The sequence below is a fragment of the Mesoplodon mirus genome (assembly GCF_964341445.2).
Source record: "Mesoplodon mirus genome assembly, chromosome: 18".
In the NCBI taxonomy this organism is placed as follows: domain Eukaryota; kingdom Metazoa; phylum Chordata; class Mammalia; order Artiodactyla; family Ziphiidae; genus Mesoplodon; species Mesoplodon mirus.
In genome coordinates, this window is record NC_138994.1 from 4,264,172 (window position 1) to 4,281,864 (window position 17,693).

At 58.1% G+C, this 17,693-nt stretch overlaps 2 protein-coding genes across 7 annotated transcripts; one reads left to right on the forward strand and one right to left on the reverse strand.

Annotated features, from left to right (window-relative positions):
• Positions 1 to 1,404: 1,404 nt before the first annotated feature.
• Positions 1,405 to 3,037, forward strand: PNMT (phenylethanolamine N-methyltransferase; the record flags this gene model as incomplete). The annotated part of the gene is made up of 3 exons (XM_082602866.1): positions 1,405 to 1,606; positions 2,139 to 2,346; positions 2,471 to 3,037. 3 exons carry the CDS (start codon positions 1,405 to 1,407, stop codon positions 2,910 to 2,912), a joined length of 852 nt encoding a protein of 283 aa, XP_082458992.1. The 3' UTR covers positions 2,913 to 3,037.
• Positions 3,038 to 3,624: 587 nt separating this feature from the next.
• Positions 3,625 to 17,478, reverse strand: PGAP3 (post-GPI attachment to proteins phospholipase 3). Of its 6 annotated transcripts, XM_082602899.1 has the most exons (9): positions 17,264 to 17,478; positions 15,938 to 16,035; positions 14,992 to 15,144; positions 9,423 to 9,698; positions 7,173 to 7,235; positions 6,446 to 6,507; positions 5,966 to 6,102; positions 5,522 to 5,726; positions 5,014 to 5,351 (listed from the first exon to the last, which is right to left on the reverse strand). In XM_082602899.1, the coding sequence occupies exons 1-9, from the start codon at positions 17,442 to 17,444 to the stop codon at positions 5,288 to 5,290; spliced, it is 1,239 nt and encodes a 412-aa protein (XP_082459025.1). In that variant the 5' UTR covers positions 17,445 to 17,478; the 3' UTR covers positions 5,014 to 5,287. The 6 variants fall into 6 exon arrangements, with proteins under 6 accessions (XP_082459030.1, XP_082459025.1, XP_082459026.1 ...); XM_082602904.1 differs by lacking the exon at positions 9,423 to 9,698 and having other exon boundaries at positions 3,625 to 5,178; XM_082602900.1 differs by lacking the exon at positions 9,423 to 9,698.
• Between the last annotated feature and the right edge of the window lie 215 nt (positions 17,479 to 17,693).

The window sequence follows — 17,693 nt, forward strand, 5'->3', positions numbered from 1 at the left end:
ATCCAGACAGAATCAATCCTTGGCTGGGGTCAGGTGTTCTACCCTCCCTGCCCTGGGAGCCCAAGGTGGGTTCTTGGGGGTAGGGTGTGTGTGTGTGTGGGGGGGTCAGGTTCCTGTCTGTGACCCCTGCAGCTGTTGTGGTGACTCATGTCCCAACCTGGCTGCCTGGTCCAACAAGAAGACGCTTTCCCTTTGGGACAAGGTGAGGGTAAGGGTGTGGCACAGAGGAGGCCAGGGGCTGGTAGCCTACCCAAGGCCGAGAGGCACTAGACTTAGCCAGAGGAGGGTCCCACTCCAGGAAGACCATGGAGATGGCCCCGCAGAATCCACTTCTCATTTGTGAGGATAGGAAGGGAGACCCTGGCATCTTGACAGCCTGGTTGGTACCTGGAGTGCTAAGCAATCTGCAGGGCTGGCCTGGCCCTGCTCCCCCAGAGGGGCTGGAGTGTGGGCTGGGAGATGAGAGGGGTCAGACTCCAGACCAGGCGACACACCTAGTCCCTTGGCACCCGAAGGCTCGGATCGCGTACCCTGGTACCCCTGGCAGCCTGGAGAATGCGCCCCGCGCCCTTCCGTCCTCACCTGGGTCCCTCGCCCCGGACGTGACAGGAACGTCCGGAGCCTTCCGCCCTCGGCAGCCCCCAGATACGCGGCTGGGAGCCTGCAGGGCCCGCAGGGGAGGCCCGGGCTGCTCCGTCTGCTAAGTGCTTTATCCCTGTTCGCCTGCCCTATCGTCGCTGCCATCTGACGGGCGGGGCCGGAGCTCTGCTCTGGGGCCCCGGGGCGACCGTGGCGGAGGCCAGAACGGACTGTCCTTTCTGGAGTCGGGGCGGGGTCGGGGGGAACGCTGGAGGACAGGGACGAAAGAGAGGCCTAGAGGAGAGGCGGAGAAGGGGAGTTGGGGTGACCTCACTAAGGAAGGGGGGTGGATGTTGGACAGGGTGTCCCGGAGATGTCCCTGGCGCTGGGAGCTGGGAACGGGGGAAAGGGCTAGCTTGAACCCTGGCAAAAAAGAAGGGAAGGGATGCCAGGCAAAAGGGGTGCATGGCTGCTGGAGCTGGAGAACAGCTACAGGGCGGAGCTGGGGCTGGCGGACGCAGGGGTCTAAGGAGTCTGGGGGTACGAAGCGGAGGGGCAGGGCGCGGGAGCTGGCCTTGGACCAGGGCAGGTGAGACAAAGGGTGGAGGGCAGCCGGGAGCAACTGTGGAGCAGGGGCGGGGACGGATGCTCCCCCCGTGTGTCTGCTGCTCCGACACTAAAGGAGATGGATGGGGTGGGGAAACGCAGCGCGCGTGGCCCCGGGCGGCTCATCACTCAGCCGCCGCCCCCGCAGAGGAGAGGTCGGGGCGGGGGTCCGGCCGCAGATAAAGGCGAGCGGGGGACAAGGGCGGCCGCGGCAGCAGCATGAGTGGGACAGACCTGAGTCACGCTGCGGGCGCGGCCCCCGACTCAGACCCGGGCCGGGCGGCAGTCGCCTTGGCCTACCAGCGCTTCGAGCCCCGCGCCTACCTCCGCAACAACTACGCGCCCCCTCGCGGGGACCTGAGCGGCCCCGACGGCGTCGGGCCTTGGAAGCTGCGCTGCTTGGCGCAGACCTTCGCCACTGGTGAGCGCGGGGAAACAGGACAAGGAGTCATCAGGGAGCCAAAGGGGTCCGCACGCGACAGCCAGATGGGGACAGGTAGTTAAGAGGTGAAAACAGAAGAGGAAGTGGAGCAGCACCCCTCACGTGAGAGGAGAGAGAAGGGGGGGTCGGGAGGGAGAACACCCAGACTTGAGAAGTGAGGTGGGGAATGCAGAATGAGGGGCGGGGCACAGGCGGAGGAGAGAAGCTGCCAGGCACCTGAGATTTCCCCCACCTAATCCCCACTGGTAGGTGACTAGTTTATAGTTGTGGAACCTGAGTCACAGAGGTTAAGTTCATTTCCCAAGGTAAAAGTCAGCAGATGTTGGAGCTGGACTCAGACCCTGGTTAGTCTAACTCCAGAGCTAATGCTTTTTCCAGACAGAGACACACTTCCAGGGGGAGAAGGAACAGAGAGAGGGGAAAGAAGCCCCAGGTAAGGGAGGCCGTGACTGAGGCTGGGGGCTGCAGGCACAGGCCTAGCACCAGGGCCTGCTTCCTCTGCCCCACCCAGGTGAGGTGTCTGGACGCACCCTCATTGACATTGGTTCAGGCCCCACTATCTACCAGCTGCTCAGCGCCTGCGCCCACTTTGAGGACATCACCATGACAGATTTCTTGGAGGTGAACCGCCAGGAGCTGGGGCTCTGGCTGCGAGACGAGCCTGGGGCCTTCGACTGGAGCGTGTACAGCCAGCACGTCTGTCTCATCGAGGGCAAGGGGTAAGGGCTGGGGGGTGCGGGTTGGGCAGGGGGTTTCCCACGGAGTGGCTGGTGGGAGGCAACAGAGAACTGGGTGTGGGCAGTCCAGAGCCCTGGTCCTGACTCTGCCTTCTGAGTCAAACAGTGAATCCTGCCAAGAGAAGGAGTGCCAGCTGCGAGCCAGGGTGAAGCGGATCCTGCCCATCGACGTGCACCAGCCCCAGCCCCTGGGCACTGGGAGCCTGGCGCCCCTGCCTGCCGATGCCCTGGTCTCCACCTTCTGCCTAGAGGCTGTGAGTCCGGACCTTGCCAGCTTCCAGCGGGCCCTGGACCACATCACTACACTGCTGAGGCCTGGGGGGCACCTCCTCCTCATCGGGGCCCTGGAGGAGTCATGGTACCTGGCTGGGGAGGCCAGGCTGGCAGTGGTGCCAGTGCGCGAGGAGGAGGTGAGGGAGGCCCTGGTGCGTAGCGGCTATGAGGTGAGGGATCTGCGCACCTACATCATGCCTTCCCACCTTCGGACAGGCGTAGACGATGTCAAGGGCATCTTCTTTGCCTGGGCCCAGAAGAAGGTGGGGGTGTGAGGCCCCAGTGCACACAGTGCCGGCGGCCCTCACCCACCGAGCTTCCCTGGTATCTGAGGTGGCACCTAATAAAGAAATAAGTCCATGCTGGTTGGTGTAACTGCAGTCTTTGGCTCTCCTGGGAAGCAACAAGGGCCCAGAGCTCTCTCTTGTGTTGTGGGCATATGGGAGGCATCAACCCTGGCCTTTTCTCCAGAAGCTTCCATGAAGGTAGATTTCCGTACACTCATTCTTCCCAAACTAAGGAAAGCCAGGGTCAGAGGAAACTCATTCAGCATCTGCTGTGCGCCAGGCACCTGCTAGGCCCATTCAGTCCTCACACTCGGCAGCAGGTCCTGTTACCCTGCTTGCAGGTGAGGCTCAGAAAGGTTAGGAACAAATAAATAGTAGGGGAGCTTAGCACTTAGCGGAGCCCAGGAGGGGAGGTGAAGGGGGATAATTAGGAGAATGCGCAGGGGGTGGGGCTACAATCCAGGCCCAAAGGCCAAGGGAGGTCAGAGGGGAAGAACAGGCACCAGCCCCCCCCCCGCCAGCCCCCATTACGGGCGGGACGGGAGCTCCATCCAGATCCGCTGTTGCCCTGAATCTGGTCCTTGCCATCCCCACTCCCATGGGCCCAGGTAGAGACGCCATCTGCCTGTTGCCTCCAGCCAGCTCTGTCTTCTTCCCTCCAGCCCACCCTACTTACACAAATGAGCCGGAAAAGGCTAGGTGAGTCTGAGAATTGGTTTATTAAGAATGTCCCTTGCCACCCTCCTACCTTAAAATAGTTCTTAGTATCAAAAGAAGTTACAGGTCATCCAAGTCCCTGAGGTGGGAGCCCTAGCTCAGCACCCTTACCCCCAGGGAGAGGCAAGAGGGCAGAGAACAAGCAAGACTCCAGACTCCTTGCTGCAGTCACAGAGTCTCTGCCTTTGGATGGAAAGTTTCTGCAGCTCCACGTTCTGTCCTTGTGGAGCGGGGATGTACTATGGCTGCTGGCAACGGGCAGGGGTCACCTTTACCAGGGTGTAGGTACAGCACGGCCCCTGCCTGCCTCTGGGAAGATCAGAAACCAGACCCAGCCAAAGCCTTCTCCCCTCCACCCTCAGATTGCCCCCGCCCTCCCCTGGGTCAGGCAGTGGCAAAGGGGCTTAGCAGGCAGGGCGCTGGGGTAGGGGCTGGCCAACCATGTCTAGGCAAGGAGGATCCCCAGTTTTCTTCCTCCCTCTGCCTCCCAAGGGGCTGATTCTGGGGGAGATCTTGGGCTGTGCAGAAGCCCAATGAGGTTCGTAAAGAGGGGGGCAAAAGAAAGGAACACATATACACACATGCAGCCTGGACACCCTTACCCCTGCCAGATCTTGGGGACACTCTGGCTTTCTGCCTGGCCTGGGGCTGTGTATAGGGTTGGTGCTCAGTAAATAGCTGTCGACATGATTTGATTCTCCCCCCCACTGTGTGGCATTCACACTCCCCTGCACCTCCACTCAGTCTCTGCACGTTCCCCTAACCCACACTAACCCGCCTGCCCCCCAACACCACACTTCAAAACCACTCACATACACCCCCGCTTTCCACACTGCACAAGGCCAATGCTCACACACACTGCCCCACCCAGCATCCCACACACCCCAGGCCGGTGTCCACCATCCCATCACCTACACACTTGGTCTCCCTTACACACTCACATGCGGGCTCCCAACCAGAACAGCAGCACAGGGGCCAAAGGGATTCCTGTCCTGGGTTCTCTGGGGTCCTGGCCCCGAAGAGGGAGTGTGGCGAGGCCTCCTGGGGGTCTGACTGGGGCAATAGTCTGGGTGAGGCTGCTCCCCAATCCCAACAGCTTGGTCCCTCTAGATCCCATGGGGAGACTGAGACCTGCCTTGAAACTTGCGCAGCCAAAGAGCAAGCATCTAGTGCCACCTAGTGGTGCCCCGGAGGAGGGCATGGGGGTAACAGAAGGGGACCCCACTATATCCCCAAAGGCCTGTGGTACCTGGTCTCCCAGCTAGACAGAGGGTTCTGGGAACCACCCAGGCAGTGACGGGATGGGAGGAGGAAGCTGATGGGGAGGGAGAGGCAGCCCTCCTCTCGGTGGAGCTAACACAGTTCCAGCCCAGTTCAGCTCCAGGGACCAGAGGCGTTGCCCATTTTCCAGCCCCAGATGTTATGAGGCCAGGTCTGAACTGACACCAAGAACTGTGAGGGCCATGTGGGGGTGAGCAAGGGGGTGGGCAGGTTACATGATTCTGGTCCCACACCCTCCATGTCCAAGTTCAAGACGCTAAAAGGAAAAAAAGGCATCTCAAGGACTGGGGCGGGGAGGAGGGGGGAAAGGGGAGCCAGCAGGGAGGGACAGAGTCGCCAAGAGGGCAGACCCGCTTCCAGGGCCTTCAGTCCAGTTTGAACTTGGCCTCTGATTCCTTCAGCAGGTAGAGGCTGTCATCTTCCAGAAAGCTGTGGGCCGAGGGAGGAGCCCACTGAGGCACAGCTCTGAGAGCGTCCCCTGGGGGCTGGGTGGGGTGTTGCGGCGAGCGGGCAGTGGGTGACCAGTGCACAGAGGCCTCTAAGAAGCAGGCAAGGACGGGCACGGAGGAGGTGAGCACTAGGCAGGGAGGAGTACCCACCTGAAGAAGAGGACGTGGACAGGGATGGTGCTGACGTGCCAGATGGCGTGGGCATCCAGGACCCAGAAGAGAGGCGGGAAGTCTAGCAGCTCGAGCAGGGACAGCCCCTGTAGCAGCAGGACCACCACGATGCACTTGCGCACGTGGGGCAGCCGCTGCCGATTCCGCAGGCACCAGGTCAGCCACCACGCCGCGTTCACCAGGCCTGGGTGCGGGTGGGGGCGGGGAGAGGCTCATTCCCGGACCTCCTTCTCTGCGAAGGAAGCTCTGTGACCCCAGGGCCCCCCTCAGGGGCTCCTCCCACCCCCGATTCTTTCCCCTTCCCTCCCTCTAAGGGTCTCTCTAGAAGTTCTTTCTCTGGGAACAGCACCAATGCCCACCTCCACCCCAAGCCAGCAGCTCTGCAGATGGTCCAGCCCCCCCAGAGACCCTGTCCCACCTCACCAATAGCCACGTTGGCCGCCAGGTTGTAGCCATAGTCGAAGCGGACGAGGCTCAGGTAGGAGACGTGCGCCATCAGCATTAGCAGCAGGAGGGCCCGGAAGGCACTGGCCACGGCTGGGCGCTGCAGCCCCACGGTCCTGCCCCGCCACCCAGAGCTGCTCAGAGGTAGGGTGACCCGTCCCCGCAGCAGCATTCCCTGAAGCGTCCCCTCACGCCAGCAGCAGTGTGGGGGAGCCGCTGCCCCCTCCCCCATCAAAACAGGCTAGCAGGGCAGGCCTCCAATTCCTGGGGGCCTTTGCCAACCTCCTTGGAAAGAGCCAGGGCCCCTGGTCCCACCACAGGGTCCCTATCCAGAGCTGTCTGGAGCGTATGCATGTGCGAGATGAAAGCCCTGGGACAGCACCCCCAGCGGAGAGACTGGTGACCCCTTTCTGCCCCCAGGGTCTGATTTTGCTCCCACAGCAGCCAAGGCGGGCTCACCTGACACAGCACAGATAGACTGAGTGTAGGATGACAGTGGAGGCACAGAAGTAGTCCATTTTCTGAGGACAAGGAGAGCTGGATGAGGGACCAGTGTGTGGGCAACAGGCGGGAGACAAGGCTTCGTGGAGGGCAGGCTCCAGAGAGGACCCACTAGGGATGGGGGCAGGGAGGGGTGGCAGAGGCCCAGCCAGAGTCTAACGTGGGAGTCCTAGGCCTATGGCTAGGACGTGTCTCGTGCTCCTTTTGTCTATCCCTGTTTCATGCCTGAATTCAATGGACTGACCCTTGTATTCACATTATACAATTTAAAAAAAAAAGTGTGCTCAGCAGCGAGGCTTTAGAGGTATCGGTAGAGGGTGCCCGCCAAGACTCCAGAACGTAAGAGCATGCGCAGAATTCAGAGCGTGGTCTGGAGTTCAGCAGCTGTGGGCTCAAGTGTGGACTGCACCCCTTCACTGGCTGCATGATGCCGGGCGAGCGATTTCACCCCGTCCAAGGCTCAGCTGCCGCATCGGTGAAGAAGAGCCAATAATCACACCTGCCTCACAAGGGTCAAGTGAGGCTCAAGTGCACGAATAGGTTTAAAACGCCCAGCACAGAGCAAGTGCTCCATAAACCGAGTCAGGACGAGAACTAAGAGAGAACCAAGAGCCAGGTCTGCCCCGCCACTCCTGGCTCCGCTGGGGACCGTCTCCAGCAGAAACTGGAGTGGGAGGGCGCTCACCTCTGTGAGGTCGGTGTCCCTGGTGTGGAAGACTGTGGACCAGAACCAAGCATTGAGGGAGACCTGAGGAGGGAAGTGGCTGGTGAGTGTGGTGCCCCAAGGTGGGGAAGACCCCCCAGAGAGCTCACATCCATCTCACTTTGGGGAAAGGGATCTACAGAGCTGAGAAACATGCTTCCCCTGGGCCCTGGAGCCCATGGACTGGACAAACCCGTGTCCCTCCACCTCCACCCGGCCCGGGGCCGTCAGGCTCAGCTTCCCACCACCCTGAACCCCCAAGGCCACAGGGGCTGCAGCCTCCACAGGTTCCGGCCTGGCCTGGGAACCAGTTCCAGCAGAGTCAAGTTCCCTGGTTACTCAGTGGCTAAGACAACAGCCCCCGGGGGACCTCACCTCCTCCCCCAACGGGCAGGTGATGATGACAGCCCCACCCGGGCCCGGTGAGCCAGTGACCTCAGCCTCTGGGGGCGGGAATGAAGTGGGTGGGGTGGAGGGGCTCGAGCCAGCTTGGGGTGTGTCCAGAGCAAGCAAGCAAGGGAGGGAGATCAAGGAGATCCCACTGGGGCCAAGTCTCTGAGGAGGCGCCTGGCCAGCGGAGCCCAGCCTCCTGCCGGCTGGGCCGGCCCAACCCGCCAGGCCAGTGGCTGCTGCTTGAGTTCTGGGAGGAGGGGAGGAGCGGGGCTGGAGGGGCAGCGGCGGGCAAGGGCCCAAGGGAACGCTGGAGGCCTTCCTCCTGGAAACTAACTGCAAGGAGAGAGCACAGATCATCTTGCAAATGAGGCCTACCTCTTGTGGGAGTTGGCGCTGGCATTTTTTTCAGGGACTGCTGTGTCCACAGCAGAAGCCCAACGTACTGAAAGAAGGGTGGGCTGGGGTGGAGATGCACACACTGGAGGGCTGGGAAACCAGTCAAAGGGAGAAACAGCCAAAGTCTGGCCTGGAATGCCCTGGAGGTGGGGATGGATGCACTAGGGTGGTACAGGCCTGCCAGAGACGGGTAAAGGCCCGGAGCTGCTCAGTGGGGTCCAGTACACCAGGAAAACTGGCCAGGCAGGGGACAGAGGGAGCAGGGTAAAAAGCCACTCTCCGTCCGGTAGGCAGCAGCAAGGTCAGAGGGTGGGATGAGCTCCCTAATGCAGGCTCGAGGGGGCTTATGAGGAAATGGGAAGAGCGACGGGCTGGAGGCCTGGGCTCTACTGCAAAGCTGGCAGTGTCTGGAGGCTCAGGGAGGCCGCTGTAAGCCTGTCTGGCCTGGGTCCAGGGCTGACTCTCGCTGCTTATGCTTCTCATGACCTGGGCACAGGCTTTGTCCTTCTGGGCCCGAGCTTCCCCCGGGACAAATCAGGGGCTGGTCACAGTGATGCTTTGTCCCCTTTCCAGCCCTGCTGTCAGGTGATCAGTCCAGGTCAGGCTGCTTCCTCCTTTGAGGACAGCCGTCCTGTCCCACCCCTGGTGCTACTCCTTCCCCAGAGACAGCAATGGAGGCCTGGTCCGGAGGCCGGAAAACGGGTCGTTTTCCACAGCAGAGTCGTTTCTCAGACTCTGCTTCTGCAGAGTCTGGGATACTCAGGGTCAGCGTGGGGAGAGAAGCAGGCCCAGGGCTGGAGACGGGGCCCAGGCGATCACATGGGCCAGGTCTCCTGGGCAGGCGAGGAACAGGGACATCTTTGGGGAGGAGTAGCCCTGGAGCCAACGTGAGGGGGAGGTGGTGGGGAAGGCAGCAGGGAATGGCAGCCAGCCAGGCCTCCTTGTCACCCATGGCAGGAAGGGGGAGGTGACAGGAGGACTGAGCTAAGTGGTGGCCGGGGGCTGGGGTGGATGCACAGGGCTAGGGCTTAGCTCTATGGCATGAGGCTGGGGGCGGCTTGGTCCCCTGTCCAACCGCCTCCCCAGGGGGCCTTCCACTTACAGAGACCCACCTGAAGCCTGGACTCTGCACCCCTGAAAAGTCCCCTCTCCCCTGGGGAGTGTCCCATTATGGGGGGCTCCTCTTCTGACCCTCTCCACAGATTTGGGAGATAGTGTCATTAAAAATGCAGACCCTAGGGCCAGACTGCCAGGGTTCAAATCCTGCCTCTGCATTTCCTGTGTGTCCTTGGGCAAGTTATTTAGCCTTGCTGTGCCTCAGTTTTCTCATCTGTAAAATGGGAATAATCATAGTATTGATAAGGATTTAATGAGCAATACAAGTACAGTGCCCAGCACAGTGCCCAGGAACAGGGTTAAACATTAGGAGTTACTTCTCCCCACCTTGTTGACCAGTGTGGGATCCTCACACCACTTCACAGACTTGAGGCCAAAGAGCCCAAGTCTGCCTCCCATTCTCCCTGCCGGCCAGGGAGGTCTAGGCCAAGAAGGGGTGGTCTCCCCACAACCGCCTAGGCTCATCCCATAGTTCCAGGCTGGGGGCAGGATGTCTGGAGCCTCCGTAAGGAGATGGACTCTGGGTTCAAGTTCTGCCTCGGCCCCTAAACAGCTGTGTGATCTTGAACAAATAAGAGCTTCTCTGAGCCTCAGCTGCCTCACCTACAAAACGGGGTTAATAATAGCATCCACAGCGTAAGAGGGTTGTGAGGACGATGTCTGCAAAATACGGGGCACAAAGAAGCCATTCAGTAAGTGGTGGCTGTTCCTGTGGCCTGGCACATGCTAGGTGACCCAGATATGTCAGTTTCCTTCATCATGTCCAGGGACTGACCCCCTACCACTTCCCTTCACCTGACACACACACACCCCCACCCCCGCAAAGGTCACAATGTTCCAGGGCAAACCACAGGGCCCCAGGGTCTCTTGATCCCAGAACGCAGATGCCTCAGCTGTAGGAAGAGGCCCCTCGTCCCTGCTCCTGAGCCACTGCCCCACCAGGATGCACCGAAGAGATGCTACTTCTCTTCACTCGAGTTTGTCATCAAGACTCAAGCGGAAGGGACAGCCCGAGTGTACGGCTGCTCCCAGACTCCTCGGCCGAGCCTGAGTAGAATGGGGGCCGGCGGGGGGGATAACTGGTCAGTCAGGCCAGGAGGGCGATGGACGCCAAGAACTTTGCGTAAACACCGAGGAAAGGGGGAGGCGGGGCAGGTTGCCAAAGAGGGTGGAACTGGTGGGGGACAAGGCAGGCTGGGCGGAGGGAGAGCAGGAGGCTGTTTCAGTCTGTTGGAAAATAGGAAAATTGAGACAAAAATATCACAGCCGTGAAACTGGTTGGATGCCAAGTGAGCCAGATCTGTCAGGAATTCGACCCCAGTACTAAGCCCCAGCGCTCGGGGCTGTCATTGACACCACCGAGGTGGGGACAAGTGGGTCTTTAAATAGCTCGGTGTCTCAGAAGTGGGGGAGGCAGAATGTTAACTATGATGCCTGCTGCCATCCTGGGCCCCCCCAGAGGCCTCAGGCAGGGCAAGCTGGCCTCAGTTCACTCCTGAGAAAGAAGTGGGCGAGAAGTGGATGGAGACTAGAGAAGGGGGGCTTTTTCCACCATCAAAAAGGACCCCTTGGGCTTCCCTGGTGGCGCAGTGGTTGAGAGTCCACCTGCCGATGCAGGGGACACGGGTTCGTGCCCCGATCCCGGAAGATCCCACATGCCGCGGAGCGGCTGGGCCCGCGAGCCATGGCCGCGGAGCCTGTGTGTCCGGAGCCTGTGCTCCGCAACGGGAGAGGCCACAGCAGTGAGAGGCCCGCGTACAGCAAAAAAAAAAAAAAAAAAAAAAAAAAAAGGACCCCTTGATTTCCTGCCATTGCCTGTTCCACTGGCTCTTATCTGACCGTAGGGAAGTCCTTCCTGAAGTCTAGCCACCATTCTTCTGTAGCCTTAACCTGTCTCTTCTCACAGTTTCCTCAGCAGAGGTAGGGTACAGTTAGTCCCCACCTCCCTGAATCAGCCTGCAGAGACAGTCTGGGATTTCCCGGCACACTCAGCCTCACCTCTACCCCTGAGGACCTTTCTTTGTTGGATGAAGGAGCACAGCACTGGCCTGGCCTGGCAGCTTTGGCAGAGAGCAGGGGCCCCTGATTCCACGAAGTCAAAGGTCTGTGGAGGGCAGAGTTTTGGAGGGCTCCTCCAAAGCCCGGCTGCTGCCCAGCCTAAGTCCAGGTCTAAATGTCAAGGCAGGGGTTGACTTCTTGTGCCAAAGCTTCATTAGCTCTGCTAATTCCCAGAGAAAAAGACTGAGACCCACTCCCCTCCCCAAGACCTTAGCTGGAGCAGGTGGGGGGGGGCCTTCCCACCTCACCCCACCAGAAATCAGGAGCCCCACTTGTTCCAGAAAACCCAGCCCAGGACAAAGTCCACTGCCACACCCTCCATAGAGCTTGGGATCCTTCGCGCTTGCAAACATACACGGGACTAAAGATCAAGTGTAAAATCCAAACTGGATCATCAAAGGGAGTGTGGGCACGGAGACTGTGTCCCTCAAGGGCCTATTGGTGGCATGCAGGGGGTCCCATGTCCCAGGACACCACATCCCGTCGGATGCCCTGTGACACAGGCCCCAGGTATCTGTCCTCTCTCAAGCTAACATCTCCTGATCTGTCCCTAAGGGTCCTTGGTCACGCTGGACGGCAGGGTACACCTGGGAGGTATGATCCTCACCAAGAAGGAAGCTGAGTGGCAGATGCCAGTGAGATGAAAGGCCCAAGAAACAGGGAGATCAAGGCAAGAGCTGTGAAGTGACCACTGGCCTCTGGCGCATGTCGTGAAGATGAAGGCTGGGACCCTCAGACCAGCACGTCTACCCAAGGAGGCTCTGAGTTTAGTTCAGAGGGATCAGGCAGGGCTGTCCTGTGCTAACAGGGGCAGGGGCGAGGGGGCGGTACAGCGGTGAGCCAGGAAGCAGTGTCCCTGGAAGAGCCCCAAGGGAAAGGGGACGGGTGGACTGTCCTCAGTTTCCCCACCCTTCCTGCTTTCTTGGCCAGGACCAAATTCCCTTCTCCGTGTGAGGCCTAAAACAGGAAGTGGTGGCTGTATCCCACCCATGCCTGTGAGAGGCTGGGCTGATGCCAGGCCCTTGCCTACACAAGAGCCCTTGCCCCTCAGCCTGGCACGTGGGGCCCTCTCTGCTTCATCTTACCCCCCTTCGACCCCCCTTCACCCAGCCACGCTGTGGTCAGGCTGACCTTCCCAAGGTTGCCTGTCCAGGCCCCACACTGACCTTTGCTCCTGCTGTGCCCCCAGCCTGGAATGCTGGAATCTAACCTCCTCTCCCGCCATGTGCACATGTCTAAGCCTGACCAGGCCTACGAATCCCGGATGAAGCCTCTCCTCCTCTCTGGGCTTCCCTGAAAGACTTCTCCCCGAGACGATGTGATCTCCCCAGCTCCCAAAGCTCTCTCCCTGAGCCCTCCTCACCTCTGCCTCCATCCTGCCGCCCAGATCGGCAGGACCTGGACCTCCCGCTTCGCTTAGCTCCTTGGCGCAGGGGCTTCAGCTACCACAAGTACTAACCCCTTTCTCCACCCACGGCAGATGCTCCATAAGCATTTCGCACAGCACGTGGGAAGAGCCCAGAGAGGGACTAGGTGCTCGGGCCCTGGAGCCAGACAGCCCTGGGTGCCAGCCCGTCTCCACTACTCACTACCTTGTTAGCTGTTAACTTGGGGCAGGGTTTCCCCCTCTGAGCCTTCCACAAAGCTCACAGTGGTATTACAAGGATTAAGTGAGGAAATGTATGTACAGAACTGAGGACCATGCCCGTCACGCAATCTGTGTTCCATAACTGATAAAAATTATGAACATCTGTTGAATGGGAAGCTCTAGGGAGGAGCTGCATCACCCAGAGGCTCGACAGCCTCCTTGCCGCCCTGCTTCCGATCCCCATCTCTCAAGTCTGAGGTTTGGCCTGGACTTCCGGCACCCCAACGCTATCACTGTCCCCAAGGTCCTCAGAGATCTCAGGGTCCCCAGATCTAGGGGCGGCCTTCAAGTCTCATTTTATTGACTGAAGCAGAATTCAGGAGAATGGCCTACTCTCTCCTTCCTGTCCTTGTCCCAGGGCTCCCCCAGCCACACGATGGCCTCACTTTCCACCTCCCCCTCTGGCCACTCCTTCTGTCTCTGTTGCTGGCTCATCCTCCTCTATTTAGCCATTAAGTTTTGGGGTTCCTCGAGGCTCCATCCTAGACCCCTTCTCTTCTCACCAAGTTCCCCCCTGGTGACCGCATCCACAGGCTCTATCACTGTCTCCTAAGCAGAAGCACAGGGGTCATCCACACAGCCAAGATGCTAAGAGTGTAGACTCTGGAGCCAGATGCCTAGATTCAAACCCTGGCTCCGGGGCAGATTACTCAACCTTTCCAGTCCTTGGTTTCCTCATCTGTAAACTGGGGACAATAATACTACCTACCTCATAAGCTTGTTATGGTATTAACAAGGTTAATATTTATAAAATGCTTAGAACGGTGCCTGGCACACAGTAACAGCCAAGTAGTTGTTTGTAAAATAAATACATTTTAAAAATTTTAATGTCACCTCCAAAACACAGCTCAAACGTACTTCTCTTTAATACCTTCCTTCCCAAGACCCAGGCTACCTCTCTGGTCTCGCTACTGTGCCTTATGCTAAAATTACCAACTAGGCCCCACATCCACTCCTGCTCGCTCCAACCTGGTCTCTACACAGTAGCCAGAATAGCAAATCTACTCACGAAGCCCCTTCTCTCCAACCCTCATTGCTTCGTGAGGCTTCGACAGTCGACATCTAAGTGTTACTGTGCCTTCCAGGCTCTCCATCCCCATCCATCTCCAGGCTCCACCTGCTGCCCAGCTGCCCACCCGCCTCACACCCCCTCCCAGCTTCCTGCCTGGTCGGCCTCCTGGCCTTTCAGGTCCTCATATAACCTGCACTCTATCCTGCCAGTGCACATTCACTCACCATTCTGACGTGACCTCGCACACCCCTTCCTCAGGGAAGGCTTCCCTGGATTGCCCTGTGCTGGTCTAGACCCCATCACACACCCCGACAGCAGCACACATCTATCCTCCACGGCACTTGTTCATAGCTGTCCTTTTATATTCAATTGTGTGCTTATGTGATTAGTACCAGAGGGCAGGGACCCGTCTGTCTTTATATACTGGTCGATCTCCTGCACCCAGCAAAGTGCCTGGCACACAGCAGGCGCTCAGTACATGAACGAGCGTCTGCTTTGATGGCAGGACGTGTGGGCTGGTGTGTCCCTAAGGCTCACAGTGGCAGCTCTGCTCCAGAGACACCCACTGCCACCTCCTACTCTCACACCCTCCCCCAGGCCGCTGTGGTTCCTATCTGTACCACAGTCCCTGCTTCTCACACCACTCCAGGCTCTGGATGCGGGCTCTTCTGACCAGCCGTTCTGTGAAGCTCAGAGCCCTCTCTGGATACTCAGATGGAACATATTTCAGCTTCTCCAGGGATGGGCTAAGCCCAGACTGAGCTCTAGATGGAGTGCTGTGGCCGCTACTGCCTCCAGGCCTCAGCTGGGGTGGACAGTGCTTTGAACCTTCCAGAGGGGTCCTTGGAAAGACCTGTGGTCCCCGCATGCTCCCTACCACCCATCTCCCTTCTGTGTTTGTAAATTGCCCTGCTGGGTGTTTTAGCAGCTTCCTGCTTCAGGACAAGAACAATGTTTCTTTCCTCTCTCCCTCTCTCTCAAACAGCCTGACCTAGGACTTTGCTAGAAAGGGAAGGCCTGATTCAGCACCTTCCCTGTTCTCCCCAGCCTCGACCATCCCATAGCTGCAACTTTAACCCTGGAAAACAGAGGGGAGGCTAGGTGGGTGATAATGGGGCTCTAAGAGTTCCTCGTTCCTGGGTGAGGGTGTCGAGCAGGAATCCTGCCAGGTTACCTACCCAAGCGAAGGCCACGCAGGTGGGGTACATAGGGGATGAGGCTGGCACGGAGGTGCGGTAACGACAGAGCATCACCAGGCTGGCCAGGCCATTGAGGAAAGAGGCCACAGCAGAAGCTGGTTCTTGGAAGCACAGGAACCGGAAGAAGGGCCACTGAAAAAGGAGCACATGGAGGGGGCCTGAGGAGCAAGCAACGCCCAGTTGGTCCAACCTACCTCTGCCTGACCTGCTGCATCACCAGGCCCCCGGCCGGCTCCGCAGCTCTGGACCTTGGCCAAAGCCTCTGGGGCAGTCCCTCTTCAGATCAACAAGCTCCCCTGCAGTCCCTGGATGAGGGTTATCCCTCTATCCTGGACAGCATTCACAGCACTGGGAAGACCAGGCGGGGCAGTGTGGATGGCTCAGCATGGCCTGGTGGAAATAGCGCAGACCTGCCATCTAGAAGACACAGGTCCTAATCCCTCCTCTACCACTAACCACGGCCCTCTGAGCCTCAGCTTACTCTGTGAAAAACTGGGGAGAATAATTTTTGCCAACCTCAACACTCTAGAACAAGATCATATTGGATCAAAAGGCATCAGCAAACTGTGTCTCGCTGGGCAATCTGAGGGGGTATTATTATTTTAATCCAGACTCCTACTGAAGAAGCAACAGAAAGTGTGCCAGGGGGATGCTCAGGGAATTTGTCTTTGTAGCAAGGTGGGCATCTCAACCACCCTAAGCAGCCCAGGACCACTCCCTGAGGAGACTCCAAAGCCTCCCAGATCCTCAAATCCAGAGGCAGGACACATTGTTCCCATCTGATGATAACCAGCATATTTTGAGAAAAACAGGTACCTGCCCCAAACACACACTCATCACCCCACACCCTGGCCTGCTTGGACAGTGTGGTCCAACTAGAGGCATCTTACTCCCACCATCTACCTACCCTGACCCTCCAACTCACCTTGCCATGGAACTGAGGCACTTTGTGACCTTCCTGGAGGTAGAGGCCAACGGTGACCCACATACACTCATACTTACAGTCATCCTGACAGGTCCAGCCTGAAACAGATAAATATGGCCTGGTGAACTCCCCAGCACGGGGAGGCACAGAGAGAGCTCGAATGGGGCCCAAACTCAAACACAGGCCAAGAGGTCCTGCAGGTTGGACAGAACCAGAAGAAATCAGAAAATTCTAGCTTCCTGCTTGGACGGATGAGAGATGGTGTAAAATATACATAAGGGAAAGGCATGTGTGTGTGTGTTTTAGGGGGTAGGAGTGTACAGTGAGCAAGGAGAGATGTTTCTTCTCTTTTCCTTTCACCCAAGATGGAGACTTTGGCATCTGATGGATTCATCTGTGGATAGCTGGGTTTATGTTTGCCTTTCCTGAACACAGGATTTTCTCTCACTCACCAGGGAGAAACCCTTGCCGTTTTACACCCCATCTATGAAAATGAAGCCCAGATTCTTCAGTCTGACTTTTAAGGCCCCCTATTGCCTTTCTAACTTTATTTCCCACTACTCCTTTTCATGCACCCTGCTCCCTGAGTAAACCAAGCTGCTGGATGTGTCCATGTCTGTCCAGGGCCTCCACTCTCTGTTCTTTCTGTCTGGTATGCAAAGGGATAGTAAAGAGAAGAAACGTGTAGTCAAACAGGCCAGAACTAAAAACTCCACTTCACCACTTACTGGCTGTGTGATTTGGGGCAGGACACTTAACCTCTCTGAGTCTCCCCATCTGCAAAAATCAGGTTAAGAGAATTGACCTCAAAGGGTTGTTGTGAAAAATAACTATTTTGACACCTGCCACAAAGTAAGTGCCCACTATGGCCACAGGCCTAAATTTAATGCATCCATCCAGAAGCCCTTCCTCTCGAGAATGTTCCAAGATAATCACTGCCCCCACCTCCTCAAAGCCAGAAACGATTTCTTCCTCCCTATTACTTAATCTAAGAGTCCTTTGGGGCTCAAATCATCCTCTCCCTTGCACTTGCGAAGGCTAAAGTCCCCTTGGGGACTGTGAGCCCCGAAGTCAGGACCCTGGTCTGATTTCAGTGTCCTTCCAGGTCTTTGTACCCAGGAGGTAGTAAATGCCCATTTGACTCACTAAATAAAAAGTAAATGAAGCTCCTGGTTGACAGACTATCTAATCACTCTGGGACTCCACTCATTCACACTCACAATGGACCCGGGGGAGGAACTAAGGTACAGATTGCAGAGTGGTCTTCGGGGTCGAAAGGGGCAGGGCAAGTCCAATGGGCGGGGCCTACCGCGGGGTGGGGCTTACCTGCTAGACTCATGTAGATTGGCTGGCGGGAGCGGAAGTGCTTCAGTGCGCCCCCCGAACAGTTCCGCTCCTCGCACCGCAGCACGCAGTCGCGGTACACCGGCTCGCGATCGCCCTGGGAGCCGCTTGCTAGTGCGGCTGCCCCAACCAGCAGCACCAGCCGCACCGTTCGCCCAGCCATCCCTTCACCCTGGCCCTCCGCCGGCGGAGGAGCTTAGGAGTCCACTTCCGGAGTAACCGGAAGTGCCTTGTGTTCTTTCATCTACTCTCCGCTGAAGTCCACCCCAGTTTAAATAAACGTTCCCGGATTTTTCTGGGCGCCTGCCCCGCCCCTCGCCTTAACGTTATCTGCATGTAACAGACGTCAGGGTTAGGGGAGGGGAGACACCAGGTGGGTTAAGAAGCAAAATAAGGTGGTATTTTATCAACA